Source organism: Camelus bactrianus, chromosome 7 (genome assembly GCF_048773025.1).
Source record: "Camelus bactrianus isolate YW-2024 breed Bactrian camel chromosome 7, ASM4877302v1, whole genome shotgun sequence".
Taxonomy (NCBI): Eukaryota; Metazoa; Chordata; class Mammalia; order Artiodactyla; family Camelidae; genus Camelus; species Camelus bactrianus.
This window is the reverse complement of record NC_133545.1, coordinates 14,553,538-14,568,494: the sequence shown is the minus strand read 5'-3', so window position 1 is coordinate 14,568,494 and position 14,957 is coordinate 14,553,538. Positions and strand designations below refer to the sequence as shown.

Sequence of the window (14,957 nt, the reverse complement as noted above, 5' to 3'; positions counted from 1 at the left end):
ATTGATATGGTGCCTGCATCAGAGTAAATGATAAACATATTTTAAAATAAATAATTAAATACAGGACTGTATGATTGATTCGTGAACAGATGATTGCAAGTAGAATGACTGAATACATGTATAGACAGACTCTGGAATCTGTCTACCATGAGAATACCATACAGTGTTCAAATCTCTAAAATGTAATGCTTCAACAGCCTAAAGAATAATTTTTTTTTCAGTTTTTTTTGAGGAGTGGGGTGGGGAAACCACCAGTTTAGTAACTCTTACTGTTCTGGAAGAGCAGGTTGTCATGGGCATTACTCTCCCTTAGTTTCTATTTTTAGGTTTCTCATTAAATTGTGGGGAGACAGCCTAAAGTCCACAGATGGCCAGTAGAGGTTTAACATGCATATAATACAGTCACCCAGGTGACTTCATGGGGGCACACTGTTTACATCATTGGATGTGGAAGAAGCAGCCATGACTAAGTACTCTCATGATGCAACTAGGACAGAAATTTGCTAAACCTGTCTGGGAGATTATTTATCAGAGTTAGGCCTATTGTGATCATACAGGATGATCAAGGTCAATGGAAATGTATTTGTCCTTCAGGCAAAATGGATACTTGTCCCAGAGAGTAGTTTCATTTTTGACCCATTTTGAGCATAATATCTGGGGAAATTTGGGTAGCTGTATGACAAAATCATGGAAAGTAGTGGCAGAAAGTCCAAAAGTGGGACTATTGCCATGGCCAGAAAATTGGAGCGACTAGAGATGAATGATGACTTAGGACACAGAAAAAGGCTAGAGCCAAAGTCAATCTAAGAGGCTTGACAGAGGAAGAAACTGTGGGACTTAAAATAGTCAGTTGAATATGGAATTTAGAGAATAAGAAAGTTGAGATATTCAGAGGTGGTTCTACTAAGACCTGGGCAAGAGCTATTTTATACTAAATAAATCTTAAAGATTAAGTACAAAACTCTTAATTTGATGGATGTTCTACTTTTTTTCCGCTAAAGTGAAAATAATCCATTTAAGTAGAGCAATTAGTAGTTTTATTTGATGGTTATGATGAACCAGTTTAACAATGATTATTTTATTTTTAAAGAGCATAACTGAATAAAATACCATGCTGTGCTCAGTGATTTCATTAGCTACTCCTACTGGAAGGAAGCCAAGCTACTCAGACCCCACCCATATCCAAGTTACTACACCTTTCCCATAGTAGCTTGCCCTAACTAAATATCAGTAGGCAGCCTACTGAGTGTCAGTCCTGTAAACTCAGCCTTGGAAAGCAGTGTAAGCATCACAGAGGAAGGAACTCTCCACTTAAGATCCAGAAATGGCATAAACAAGTGTCTGGGCTCAGAAAGGTTTCATGCTTTGTGGAAGGTAACAAAAACAATTGTAAGACCTCTTGGTCATGGATTTTATGACACAGGCAATAGCAAATGCCATGTGCACTTGAAGTGCTGCAGTAACAGAACTAAGCTTAGTGATACTAAAAGTAACAAAGAATAAATGAAAATTTTGTTACCTTATCTTTGCTTGTTGGTATTAACTACACAGTACAGATGACTAGCATGCTTCTAAAATGTTTTCTTTTTAAAATCTATGCAATATATGTGTGTATAGGATATATACACATATATGTATACTAATAAATACATTTCTATATGTTTGTTGGGGTTTGTATATGCACAGAGTATTTCTGAGATAACATACAAGCAACAATGTTTATCAGTGTTCACGCTGTTTATCTCTGGGAAGCAGAAAGAGGACACTACACAAGCACAGAGGAACACCCTGACTTTTGCATGTGATACTCATATGTGATGGTAGAACTTTTTATAAAAAGCATGTTCCACTTTTATAATTTGAAAAATCTAAACATTTAAAATAAAATTGACATGTAAAAAAATAGAACTGCTGCTCTACATTTTCTAAGACATGGATATTATGAGAAGTCTAGTAAATGAATTCCAGAAATCCTTTAGGCAAAGAAACTCACTAGGTCTGAATTAAAGCTACTTACTTGTTGAGTATCTCAGTGCAAACAGATCTGCCTATGCACTAAGGCCATCTAGTATGAAAGGATGGGCAGCAACTGGGCACGTGAGGCTTTCCATCAGCCGTCACTAATTTCATGGCTGTGAACTTGCCAGCTAAATTCTTCATTTCAGAAATTGCATTAGTTTTAGGTTATAACCTCTACAGAGGTAACCAAAACTCAAAGTGAAATTCCTGGCTTTGGTGTTTATTTCCTTCTTGGCTTCTGTTCTTTATCAAGCCCTTGAATGTGCTATAGCACAGCTTAACTGGGGTCTATTTCATTAAATGTGCAATACTGGAATATAAGGCTTCAAGAATGACTACCGTTAAGGTTATATAATGTTGTCTTTTAAACTCTCGGTTTCTCATCCCTCTATCAGCCTAATCTAAAAATGGAATCCCAGAGCAGACAGTGCCACAACACAAAGGGTTCTCCTGAGCCAGACACAGGGGAATGTCAGCTAAGCCAGCTACTCTTTGTAGTGCCATCTCATTAGGTTTTATAGAAAATTGTGTTTCTATAGGTACATAGTTTTATACCTTTTAAATTAAAGTTACGTGGATTTTCAGACCAGGGCCGTGACTGTTTGCTTATATACTTCCTGATGGCCCATCAGAGGGGATACTACAGTTGGGAACTCCTGGGGCACCTGCCGTTTGCTCTTTCTGAAGCCCAGGACTGTCACATGCAGTGGCCAATTAAAAAAAAAATGCTACAGGAGGTAGATTTAATGTTGAAGTCATTAAATGAGTCACTTTTCTGCTCATTTCTGATATTTTTTTTAGGGGAGGTGCAAAACCCAAGTTCTCAGGGTATTTGTTTTTTCAAAGAGATACTTGCTTTGGTCATATATCATTTCCCATCAATAATGTAGGACTCTAATGCCTTTCTTTTTTTGGTTTGGAACATTTCCAAATGCACCAGGACCACTACAGTAGTCATTACCTCATCTACTTCCATACCGAGGATTTATGTGTGACTTCAGTTAGCGCTATTTGAATTGGCCCATAGCCACCTGTACCCTAAATTTTCTCTGGGCTGCTTCGAAGCATCACAGAGAAATATGAGTTGGTGAAATCTGAGTCCTTCATCCCAGCAATGGCAGCTGGTAACTGGCTGTGTGGCCAAATGTTTGGCTCAGTCTACGGAACGGAAGGCACCATTTGAAGCCAGATTCCAGTCTGTTTTAAGGATTATATTTCTGTCATCATATCTCCTTGACAAGTCCCACCAACTGAAAACCCCCCAACAGAAGCCCAGTGATTAAATTCTCCTGGAACTTTTTTTTTCCAGCTTCTTGAAATAATCTACTGCAGTCCCCTTTACCCTCACCAGAAGACCTGAAGGATAGTTCCATTTGTAAGACTGATGTATAGAAATAGATTTCTCACAACCAATCCATTCTCCCATCGCTGGATATAATGCCAACAATATAATTTTGAAACAACTAAGGACAAACTAGTCCCCATCTGCTGAGAGGCTATTCCATCTTAAATTCAGTGTATCATATCTGTACTTTCAAAGTGATATGCGACCAAAAGTGAATCCGATAAGCAAGGCATCACCACTGGACCTTTAAATTAAATGTAGAGAAACAATCACTTATGTCCACATGCAGAAACACTAGGGAAACACTTTGTGTCTAAGAGCAAAATGGAAGAAAGCTCAGAAGACATAGGTTTAGTCTGAAGCAAAAAGGTCACCCACTTTCATTTCTGCCTTATAACCAAGTCAAGTAGGTATTTTCAGTGAAAGAAGACTCTTTCTGCTGGTACTTTAGTTATCACAGAGTCCCTAACAGAGGTACCTATTAGTACCAGCTGGTCTGTGGCAGGATTAGAACCTGTAATTCCACTGCCAGAGAGATGTTTCTGGCTAGACTCCCATAGAAGTTTGCACTAAGAACATTCTGATAGGGGAAATAGAGAAAAGAATGTTACTAGACCACACTGTACATGAATAATGGGGCTATAGTGCTATCAGATACAACCTTGGAACCTGACAAGTAGTAGGTGAGGCATCCATCCCAAAGATGCAGGCATCTCGGGAATCTGGCAGTGGAACTCATGAAACAAGGCTTTGTCCTGGGACAAGGCGTATGTGGGATAATGAAAGCCAAAAACAGAAGGAAAACCTAAAATGGGCCCCCTCTCACCACTGTACCCAAGAGTCTATTAGCCTCTGTGCAACTTTCCAGAGACTGTTTTCTTGCTTAAGTGAGTTATTTTGACATATGTTGCTACTTTTGCTTTTGCTATTTTATTTCAAGTCGATTAGCCTGCTTTCTGTTATCACTCAGAAAAGTCTAAAAGTAAACGCTGTCATAGTGCTCCATTTCCTGTAACCACAGTTCCCACACAGGGTTTTCTGCTCTGCAGTTTCAACAGCACTTAAATTGAGTGGTTCTGCAAACTAGCTATGGGCCTTTGTTTAATCCATTGCTCATCTCTATTGCAGCAAAAGGCAAAGATGGCTACACATAGGCAGTACGGAGCTGGACAAACAGCCCAAGCTGAACCAGTCCTCCGTGGCTATCGGCAGCAGCTCCGAAACCTGGGCTGACCCCTGGGTTATACCTCTCTGAGGTACCTCTGAGCACAGACAACTCCCATGCCACCTCGCCATACCTCAGAGATATAGCACACAAGTTGATAGTATCCATGTGGCACTCCCCAGCTCCTGTATAACGAAAAGGGATTAGGGAGGGAGAGCAGACATGCAGAAAGTCACTAAGTAGTCTTAGTATATTTAGTCTTGGAAATGGAAGTGGTGTTACAGTTCTAGTTCTGCAGGATATCCAGAGGATTTTAAAAGACCTTCAGAGTCTTATGGTCTTCAAAGACTGAATGTAAAGAGAACAGATCATATCATTTTTTAAATTGATGGGTAGTTACAGTAGAATTGTGCAGTACAGGGGAAAGATGAATGCGTAGGGGAGGAGGGAGCAGTGCCATTTATACGAACATCCTTGAATCTTTAAAATAAATTATACAAGTGAACACAGAAATCATGCTACTTGCTGGAAGCAATAAGGATCAAATTTTGTGGAACTCGTAGTCCACAAATCTCCAGGTATCCTGCCTCGTCCTCAGTGGGCTATCATGTTCTGTTGTACATCTTGGTAGCCCTTAAAATCTGGTGGCATGGTCTCAGATTCTTGCAAGACAGAGACAGATTTATGGATTCCATCAGCTTCTTCCAGGGGAGCTGCCCGATCGTCAGGAGGGCACAGGTGATTCGTTCATTGAGGTTCTCTTAGTCTGTCTACCAGGGTCAAACAGCAGTTTCCAGATCCTCATGGCCAATGATCTTATAGTTCTGGCGGCTTTCTAAGTAAGCCGCCAAATCTGGGTCCCCGGCCTGCTGTGCTCTGTCTTGAGGTGTCTTACCCTATAGGTAACAGTGAAAAGGAAAGAGACATAAACACTTGGGATGAGATTAAAAAAAAAAAAAAAAAAAGAAACAGAGCTACTCAAAGATTACTCACTAAAAAAGATCCTTCCATGTTTGCTGTTTCAGAGTTCACAAGACACTTTCAAGTCTATTATTTGATGTAAGCATCACATCATGTGAGATACACAAGATCAAGAGGAAGAGATCACTTTTCAGAGGTGGGGCTTCCATTTAAGGAAAGGGAGGTTCATGGAGTAACCACAGATACGTAGCAGGAAATCATGCAGCACATAGAGTTTGGGAACGCACGTCCTTTGTAGAAGGGGGATAGAAATCACTGAATAGAAAAGTGGGGAAGCAAGCATTCCAGTGTCTAGTTTGGAATTCTTTCTGTTTTACTAAACTCTGGGAAGTAACAAGCAGAAACTAAGAGGAAGAAATGGTCAGAAACAATCTAAAGGGGTTTCTTTGTTGGTTTCAAAGTCTTCAGTTAGGTTCTCTCCAATTTAAAACTATCTCATCTCCAAAAAGTGAGTTAATTCTGACTATAAAAGTGATGGATATTGATTAAAAAAAATCATGGGAAAGTAGAAAAGCATAAGGAAGAAAATAAAAATACCAGTAATTCCACTACACTAAGATAACAGCTGTTAACCTTTCATAGAGTAACTATTTAATCTTTTTTCTATAGCTCTATACGTATTTTTATTAAAATAATACCATACTTTGTTTATATCCTGTTATATAATGTGCTTTTCCACTTAATAATATATCAAACTTTGTCATTAAATGTTCTTTATCATTTTAAATGATTGTATAATTTCCTGTAGTCTATTAAAATGCTGTTATGTATGTTTTTACACATACACATGATATATATTTTTTATTTATTTATTTTTAAATTTTTTCTTTTACACATGTTATTTTTGAAATGAGGCCAATGAATAGAAGTCAGCAGCAGGAGGAAGCATCTCCTTTCTTTTGAATGTTTACAGATATTACTTAACACTCCTTGAAGCTTCTGATTTTTGTTCAGTGACACCTATTTTAAAATGATATTAAGTTCCAAGGAAAGGGTAGAGGCATGATCATTGTACCAAAGAAATAGCTCCATGTATAAAAATGCACACAAGTATTACAAAAATTACCTTACACTTCTCAGCCTCTATCTCATCTGTTAGAATGGGTGGTGTCAACCTCAATTAAGTCTGATCCTAGTAGCCTACGAGGGTCTGTGGAGTAGAAGATAAAAGGGAAGTAACGATGGCTCTGGATTCTTTCTTAAATTGTACTTATTTAGTAGGGATATAATATTTAACCACTAGCTTCAAATTCCTATAATAATTTTATTCAACTTTACAGTATTTATTTGTAGGCTATCTTGTCTTTAATGTTAATGAGGTTGTGATTCCCAGTTTTCACATATTCAGAGATGGACTGGGATGGGCCTTTGAGTTGATTTTTAGGGTATCATTCTCTATGGAAAGAAATTCTCAAAGTATTGCTTCTCTCCAAAAAATTCCAGGAGAAGATCCAATCATAATTATCACATTCGGCTCTCACCTAGCCAAAAATTACAGAATGGAAAAATTAAAGGATCCCTGAAAAGGTTGAAGCATAGCTCTAGCACTTCATATGGTAAGATCTCTAAAACAAAATGTTGGGTGAAAAGTTGTACAGTACCATGTACAGTATGACTTTACCTACTTGAAGAAACTGAGAGAGGAAAATAGACATACTCACGTGTGAAGAGAGATCATTAACGTTTTAATGGTATATAAGTCCAGATTGTGGGATTTCTAGCAATTTTTACTTTTTAAATTTTTGCACTGCTAGAGTTTTCTGTGTGAGAATGCACTACATTTATAGTCCTAAAAATAATAAAATTGTTTGATTTTTGGAAAAAGCACACACATACATAACAAAAAATAGAAAGGAATTTCAAGGAACGTTGAGCCCATTTATCTGATTCAGAAACTTAGAAAGATAAAAACAGCCATCTGCTTGGGGGCCGGTCTCCTGCCCAGTCTTTTACTTGTCCCTCTATTTCACATTGCTCCTCCCTTCTCTTTTATCACCTGAGTTGAGACCAGTCTCTTTGTGGCGAACAGGCAGTGGCCCTGCTGTGTTTGACTGGCTTCAGCAAGGAAGGCCAAGTTCACGTGAAATCATGGCCTCAGCTGATCTGCCTCAATGGGTTATGTTTCTTAATCATGTTACACATCAAAGCACTTAAGTACAAATATCATCTAAGAAGAATATCATATTGAACAATTATCTGCCATTTGGAATCCTATACCCAATTAGCTAGCCAGACAGGTAACAGACCAGCTAGAAACCAGGATCCAGCTTAATGTTTTTGGTAGCCTAGAGCTATCAAAGTGAAGGCATCCAGGGACCTCAGAGAGCAAGTATCTGGTGGGTTGAAAGGGAAGTGGAGACTCACTCAATGAAACTGGCTCAGAAAGGAAAGACAGGTCCACACCAGAAGGTTCTGTCACAATGTGCACCGCAGTTGGAGGAAACCTCAGGGTGAAAACCACACATAAGTAGGTGCTCATGCCTTAAACAGGTCTAATGGGGCTTCAGTCATTATTAGGCTTCTAAGTCATTTGTCTGTGTTTCTTGCCTACATTCATTGACCCAAAGCAGGTTACTTAGCACGCACTTAATGAAGTGTTCATCTATATATTAAAATTCTTCGTAACCCTCTAGAGTTAAGTGGTTTGTCCTTTCCTGTCTGAGTCTACTCAAGGTGCTTTAAAATTCTCAGAGCTGATTGTGAACATGAGCATGACCTCAGATCATCAGAGACAACTCCTCCATGGGGTTGATCTTCCGTATTAACTCTTCTCTCTGGCCCTCTGTCTCTCTCACAGGCTATAGTCCCTGGTCAACAGTTCTAAGCTTCAACTCCTCCTTCATTCCAGCTTTCAACACTTTCCATGGGGCCTCTCTGTAAACTGGAACAACTCATGGTTCAGCCTGATCTCCCATCCTGGGAGTGATTGTTAATCACTTAGGCACCCATATATGGAGCCACATAAATCATGGATTTTAAGCTATTCTGGATTAAGTAGCTGAAGGAGAAATCCCAAAGAGGCATCTCGGTAGCCAGGCTGGTGTATTTTGAACATGGTCCTGACCCCTCTCCCAGCACTTTGAACCTCACCTCTCCACAGCATGGCTGCTGGCATTCAGCAGAAGAACCCCAAAGTCTGAAGGTCAGTACATTCAGAAGTTTATTAAGTCCCATAGGCAAGCACACACCCTCCCTTTGTGCTTATACATTTAAACTGCAGTTTCTCTAAATGAAACACTTTATTTTTTCCTCCTTTTTCCAAAGCCCCAGGCACTTCCATAAGTATAGAAAGGATGCCTTTGCTATGGGCACAAGTGAAGGCAGTGGTGCCAGAGATCTTGCTCAGTGGGAGGATGTTTGCACTCACTCATGAAGTTACCTTGGAGTCCGTCTTTCTCAGAGATGCTCCTGCGTCCACCAGAAGCTGGCACACAGCCCGGTTCCGCTGGCAGGCGGCCTTGTGCAGTGCGGTCTCACCCCTAAATCAAAGATGAAATGGGAAACCTCCCATAAAAGGGTTGGAGGCAGGAGTGGGGGTGGGGTAAGGGCAGCAGGGAGGGGAGTGAGGATAACATCCTGCCCCTGCTGCTGGCGTTCTGTGCCCCTTGGCCAGTTTCCCTGTCTTTAGGTGAGACCAGGGCTGCAGGGCACAGCCAGGGGAGGTGTGTGAGGGGGTCCTAAAAGTGCCTTGAGTTAGTCATCAACTAACAATAGTATCTGACTCCAGCCTCTTTTTTAAACAGTGATTTTGTTTTAAACTACTACTGTCTGATTTAAGTGATACTCAATGGCACTGTGAAATAGACTGATGTGTCTGAACACTGTGAAGTCACTCTTTCTGTGTATACATTTGGGCAGAGCACGAGGGACACTAGATAAAGTGCACACAGGAACAGTGATGGAGGACCACATCACAGTGCTTGGTGACAGACCCTCTGGACTGGGAGGATCTCCTGGGAACTCAAGTTCAAAGAACCAGGCAACACCCACCTGACCCTGCCTGCTGATCCCTTGTGAGGGGCAGCCACAGAGGATATCTAGGAGGGACAGTAAGACTTTGGGAGAGTTCAGGAACCAAGGCTGCCCTCAGGTGGCAGCAGGCCTGAGGCCAGCCACTCAGTATGGGAAGTGGCCAAGGGAAAGTGGCTATTCCCCCCTTCCCCCACCATGAGCAGTATAGGGAGGAGGATATTCCCGTTCTGAGTCCAAATTTGAAGAGACATTTAATGCCAAAGTGTTTTATGGAAAATCACACGCTATCCTTAGGCAAACTGGGGTGAGTGATAACCTTGTCAATGGGATGTGGTATGTTGGACAGTTTCTTTTATGTCAGTAACTCATGGCTAAACCTCTCCTACTTGTTCTCCATTCTGTTCATTTCTGCTTTTCCTCCTCCTGATGTACTTAGCCACTCCCTACCCCATCCCACTCCACTCCACTCATTCTTTATCCCTTTTCGAATTTCACTGAAGTTCTCTAGAGGCTGCACATGACATCCAGGGGTAGATGTTTAGCCTTTCTTTGTTCCTGTTTGGGGAATAATAGCTATTTTGTTGTCCTGGGAATGAGAAAGTTGAAAACAAATGTTATCAGTTTGAGGAACATCCACAGAGCTGAAGGCTTTCTCAACCAGGGTTCCTCTTCTGAAGCACAGAACATGGAAATGGTGGAGTTACTATGTTCTTGGGTTCTCCATTGGTTGCAAATAACTTGTCCCATTCTAGATTCAGCAAAGAGAAACTGTTTCACTACACAAAACGGATGCCTTAGGACACTAGGGCTTAACTTTCTTACAAATCTCACTTGAGAAAGAGAAATGTGATGGGTAATTAAGAAGTAAGTGCATTTATTTAGACTTCTCTGTAGTTCAGGATGTATCAGTGCAGCAGTACCTTGCTTGTAGAAGGCTCTGAATGATGACTGGCAATGGCTGTGTGTGCAATCATCATGACATAGGCCATCTATTTTTACTGTGTAATTTTTAACTTAGAAGATTAGCCCTGCACAGTTATAAATACATTTGAAAGTAGGTATTTTTATCACTGACATTAAAATTATCTATTGTATGCCAAAGAGGCTGCATTCTTCTAGATAGGTTCTGAAGGAGATAATCTAGTCCACGTAATGAAAGGCAACACTCACGTTTCACTGTCCGCCATATCCAGTAACTCGGAAGGTCCTAAAGAAGAAGAAAGCAAGATGCCCATCAAAAATAAGTTCAAAAACTAACCATTAACAAAATATTGTAGTGACAAAAGTAAAATGCCTTGGGAAGCTGAGTAAGAAAGAGTATTTGGTGATAGGGATATTAAGACCACCTCCCCTCCAAAAAAGAAAGGATCCGTCTTCCCTCTCCCCGTCAGTCTCCCAGTTACCACCAGCAGAGACGTACGGATTAGGAAATACAAAAGAATGATATGACCTCTGCCATCAAGAAGCTGTCAGACAAGTTGAAGAAATAAAATTAATTGGAACAGAATAAATGACAATTAAGTGGCTACTTAGGGAGGAAAAGGACAATCAGGCTTTAAGGACTGTTTCTCGTTTTCTGGGGACAGGTTGTCTGGATGGAGTCTATGCAGTATAACATTAAACTGCAAGAGACCATATTATTAAGTGTCCTTTCTCTGACATAGCACAGCAGGTTACACTGTCACTATATCATTCGGTCCAATCTCTTTATTTTAACAATAGGGTAAAATTCTATTTTTCATAAAATTTGCCTTCCAAGATCTAGAAGAAATGTTCTGTATAAACATCAAATGATTATAGATGCTTCATTAGGAACTGAAATGTTCTGGGTTTTCACACATTCATAATTTCTCACTTGTTCACTAATTCATTCAACCTGCAGATACTGCTTGGAATGTACACCTTTCCACCTTCTGCACCACTGCTTTCCTACCAGCCCTCCCTGCAGTTCCTTACCTGCGGGTATCAGCTGACACACCTTTTCTCCATGAAGCCCTCTACCACTCCTAATATTGCATTAAATGCCCTGCCTGTTTGTTCCTTCACTTCATGTACAAACTCTGCTTCCTATAATTGGGAGGGCAGTTAATTAATTGCCTAAGTTGAGATTATTCCTGACAAGTAGGGATAGATGATTACCTTACTGCTCATAATACTGGTCTAGCCAAGACTTGCCTCTCTCCACAACTAGACTTTGGAAACCCCTGAAGCTGTGGCCAGTGCCTTGTCCACCACTGTGTCCTTCCTTAGTGCCTGGCATGGAGCCTGGTGCCAGGCAGAGGCTTAAACATTTGGCTGAATTAATGAATAAAGGTGCTCGGAGGTGCCAAACATGGCTGTAGGTACTGAGCACTATAATTTTTTAGAAGTATGGTCCTGGTGATTTGCGCTCCATATTAGTGGATATCATTATCATGGAAAATCTGCTTGTGTAGTTACTTACTATCTAATTAGAAGAACAGGAAGAAGAGGTTAGGACTTTTGAACTACGAAAGTCATTGGTCAAGGAGAAGATGACTGGGATGTTCACAGTCCTCCTGGTCATCTGGGAGCTAAATTGTCAGCTCTGCCTTCTCCTTCCCATCTACTAGCCATCAAGGTTGAGTGAATCTTCTCTTGCAATGTCTGTCCTATTTGTTGCTCCTACTTGTCCTATTTGACAAAGAAGCTTCCTAATAATAGGTCTCTGTCAGGAAAATAATTAGCACAGAAGACTGTTACTAATTAAGAATAGATCTTATAACATTTAGATTTCCAGGTTTCAAGTTCATTGTATGTCCTGTGCCTTCCCAAGTATTTAAATATTGAGGTTCACGGTCTTTCACTTGGAACTATCCTTCCTCAATTTGTTCTCAAGATTCCTTTGTTTGTTTGTTTTTGCATAAGCTAAACTGGTAGCTGCACAATTGCTCACATACTTCTCAGGCTTTCCCAGCTCTGAGAGCTTGCTCTGCTAACTCTCCCTATCCAAAGCAGGATTTTATACCACACACCTCAATCTTATACATTCTTTAAAGCCCAGTGTGTGGCAAGGTCCTCTGAAAAGGCCACCTTTGACAGAAGGAATCATCCTGTCTCTGAACTCCTGTAACATTTACTTGGGTCTACACTTGGACTGTGTATTTGCTTTTCAAGTATATGCCTTGTCCACTTAAATCATTCTAAGTCTTTTGAGTGTAAGAACACTTACTATTTTTGATATCCCTCTAGCACATTCCCTATTTTACAGATTCAAGGAAGATTTAGTTAATTCATTTTTTGTTCCTCAGTCCTGTGATTCCAAGGAAACATGAATGATAATCCCCCTGTACCCCTAAAGAAGGTGCAGAGCATCCAGTGCAGTGATTAAGAGTGGGAGTTCTGGAGCTGAACCTCCTTGGCTCAAAATCCCAGCTCTGTCCGCCGCCTACTGGATCTTGAACAGGTTTTCTTTTTCTCAGTCCCTTGACTGTCACATATATAAATCAGGATTAATAATAATTATCTCACAGGTTTGTTATGAGGTTTCATAAGTTAATACAAATAATGTGCTTAAAACAGTAGGTGGGGCACTATATGCAATGCCTAAAGTTTAGATATTATTATGTGTCCTAAGCTATTGGAGAAGGAGATATAAAAGGGCCCCTTGGCTCCTGCTTAGATTTGAAGTGTCAACTCACAGCCTCTGTCCTAGAACCAAGTGTTCCAGGCCTAGTCAGTTGCTGGTGAGACATCCTCCACAAGGCCTGGAGCAGGAAGGCTCACAGTGCCCAGTGGTCCTCTTAAAGAGTCCCCGCCACCTTCAGCAGACCTTGCAGGCCATTCATTTTGAAAGGAACTCCATGAACATGAGCAGCCCAGCCTCAGCAGTAGGCTCTTCCCAGCATTACTGCTAATTGCACACACATTTAGGCAACAGAAGCCTTGTCTCATTTCCTCCTTTCCTGGCACTGTCATCTGGTGCGCTCAGAGCTGCACCCACGGAGGGTCCACAGACTCCGGGGTCCACGCCCCCACGCAGTGTGAGGACACTGAAGTGGTCTAACCTGTGCTGAAACGGCGGGGGCATGACACTCTGAAAGGGGGACAAGGAAGAGAAGGAGCCTTGTTCCTCAAGTTTCTGACAAGAATCACTACAAGCAGAGTCAACCCTGGATGACTGTAGAGCTGACTAACTTGTAAGTCAGGCAGGCCTGTAGCTGTTTATCATCTCCCCGTTCTCTCTAATCCTCTGCAGTTGACAGAGGTGAGAAAAAAGAGGTGCTGATACTAAAACAAGGTACTTTTGCTCTTAATTAATATCCAAAGAAACTCCAGTTAAAGATTTCAGGAGTGGCTCTGGAATGCTGGGCTTTTTAAGTTGATAGCAAAAGGGGGCTGCAGAAGAGGAAACGAGGAGTGAGTGCCAGGTGCAGCCGAGACACGGCTGTAGCTTCCCCACTTATCGTCAGTGACCTACTGAGAGCTATGTTGAACAGTATATCGTGCTGTTTAATAGTGCCCCGTGTGGGTTAGTAGCATTGGTGTAAGATTTGGGGGCAGGGGGAGGAGGGTGGCCAGAGGAACAAAAACAATCAACAAAGGCCACAAAAGTTTTCTCTTGAAAGGAAAAAAGTATGTTAAAAAAAAAAAAAAAAAAAGCAACTGTGATTTTTTGGAAAGTTAATTTGAGTCTTACTCATAAGGTAAAGAACAAGAGAAAGAAAAAGATGATGGAATTCCTTCAATATATATAAATGGGGGAACATTTGGATTTGGGGCCTACTTAGTTTGTATTTCCTGTGTACATATGTCTCTTGTGGATACTATGCATCTCCCCTAAGGAATTTGAAGGAATGCCATGAAATTGTCAGTGGAAAACTCACAATTGTTCCCTGAATATAAAATAAATCTTGGCTCTGTGTCCCTCCCAGGGTTTACTAAAATACCCACACTCCATCCCAGAGCTGACCTATACCAGAAAACAGCTGTTGAATCTTTATTGAGGGGATATGGGTACAAATTTCTCCATGAAATTTTCAGAAGATGATGATCATTGCCCTTCTTCTGCTCTGTACCAGTTGTCACCAGAACCCTGCGTATAATACTCACTTCAAACTACCCTGCATTGTGGTTATTTATCCATGCTTCATTTCCTTTGCTGGGCTTTAGGAATATGGAGGGCAGAGACTGTATCTTACATTACGTATGAGCTTTGGCAAGTCACCTAACTTCATTATGCTTTAGTTCTTGCCACCTGTCAAATAGAGATAAGAGAACTTACCGTGTAGGGCTGCTGTAAGAATGAAATGTTGGAATATCCATAAAGCATTTAGCACCATAAAGATTAGCAGTGATTATTACTATAACTCTTTTCCTTAAAAGTGCATGAGATAATTTTTTAATGAATGAATTAATAACTTTTTAAAAATCAGCATGGATCCTGGCCAATATATTTTTTCTCAGAGAAAGAAACATAAATGGAATATGGATTCAAAAGAGCTATGCTGTATGAGA

The 14,957-nt window shown here is 40.6% G+C and overlaps 1 protein-coding gene and 1 long non-coding RNA gene across 4 annotated transcripts in view; one reads left to right on the top strand and one right to left on the bottom strand.

The window, feature by feature from the left end:
* Positions 1-14,957, top strand: part of LOC123614670 (uncharacterized) — a 74,417-nt gene that overhangs the window by 18,983 nt on the left and 40,477 nt on the right. The window lies entirely within an intron of this gene.
* The window catches only part of DGKI (diacylglycerol kinase iota), a 396,321-nt gene continuing 386,124 nt past the window's right edge, over positions 4,761-14,957 (bottom strand). For all 3 annotated transcript variants that reach the window (XM_074366970.1, XM_074366972.1, XM_074366971.1), the window contains 3 exons: positions 10,653-10,689; positions 8,890-8,989; positions 4,761-5,425 (listed from right to left, as the gene is read on the bottom strand). In XM_074366970.1, the coding sequence (XP_074223071.1) occupies positions 5,309-5,425; positions 8,890-8,989; positions 10,653-10,689 (254 nt within the window). In that variant the 3' untranslated portion in view covers positions 4,761-5,308. The remainder of the gene's footprint in view (positions 5,426-8,889; positions 8,990-10,652; positions 10,690-14,957) is intronic.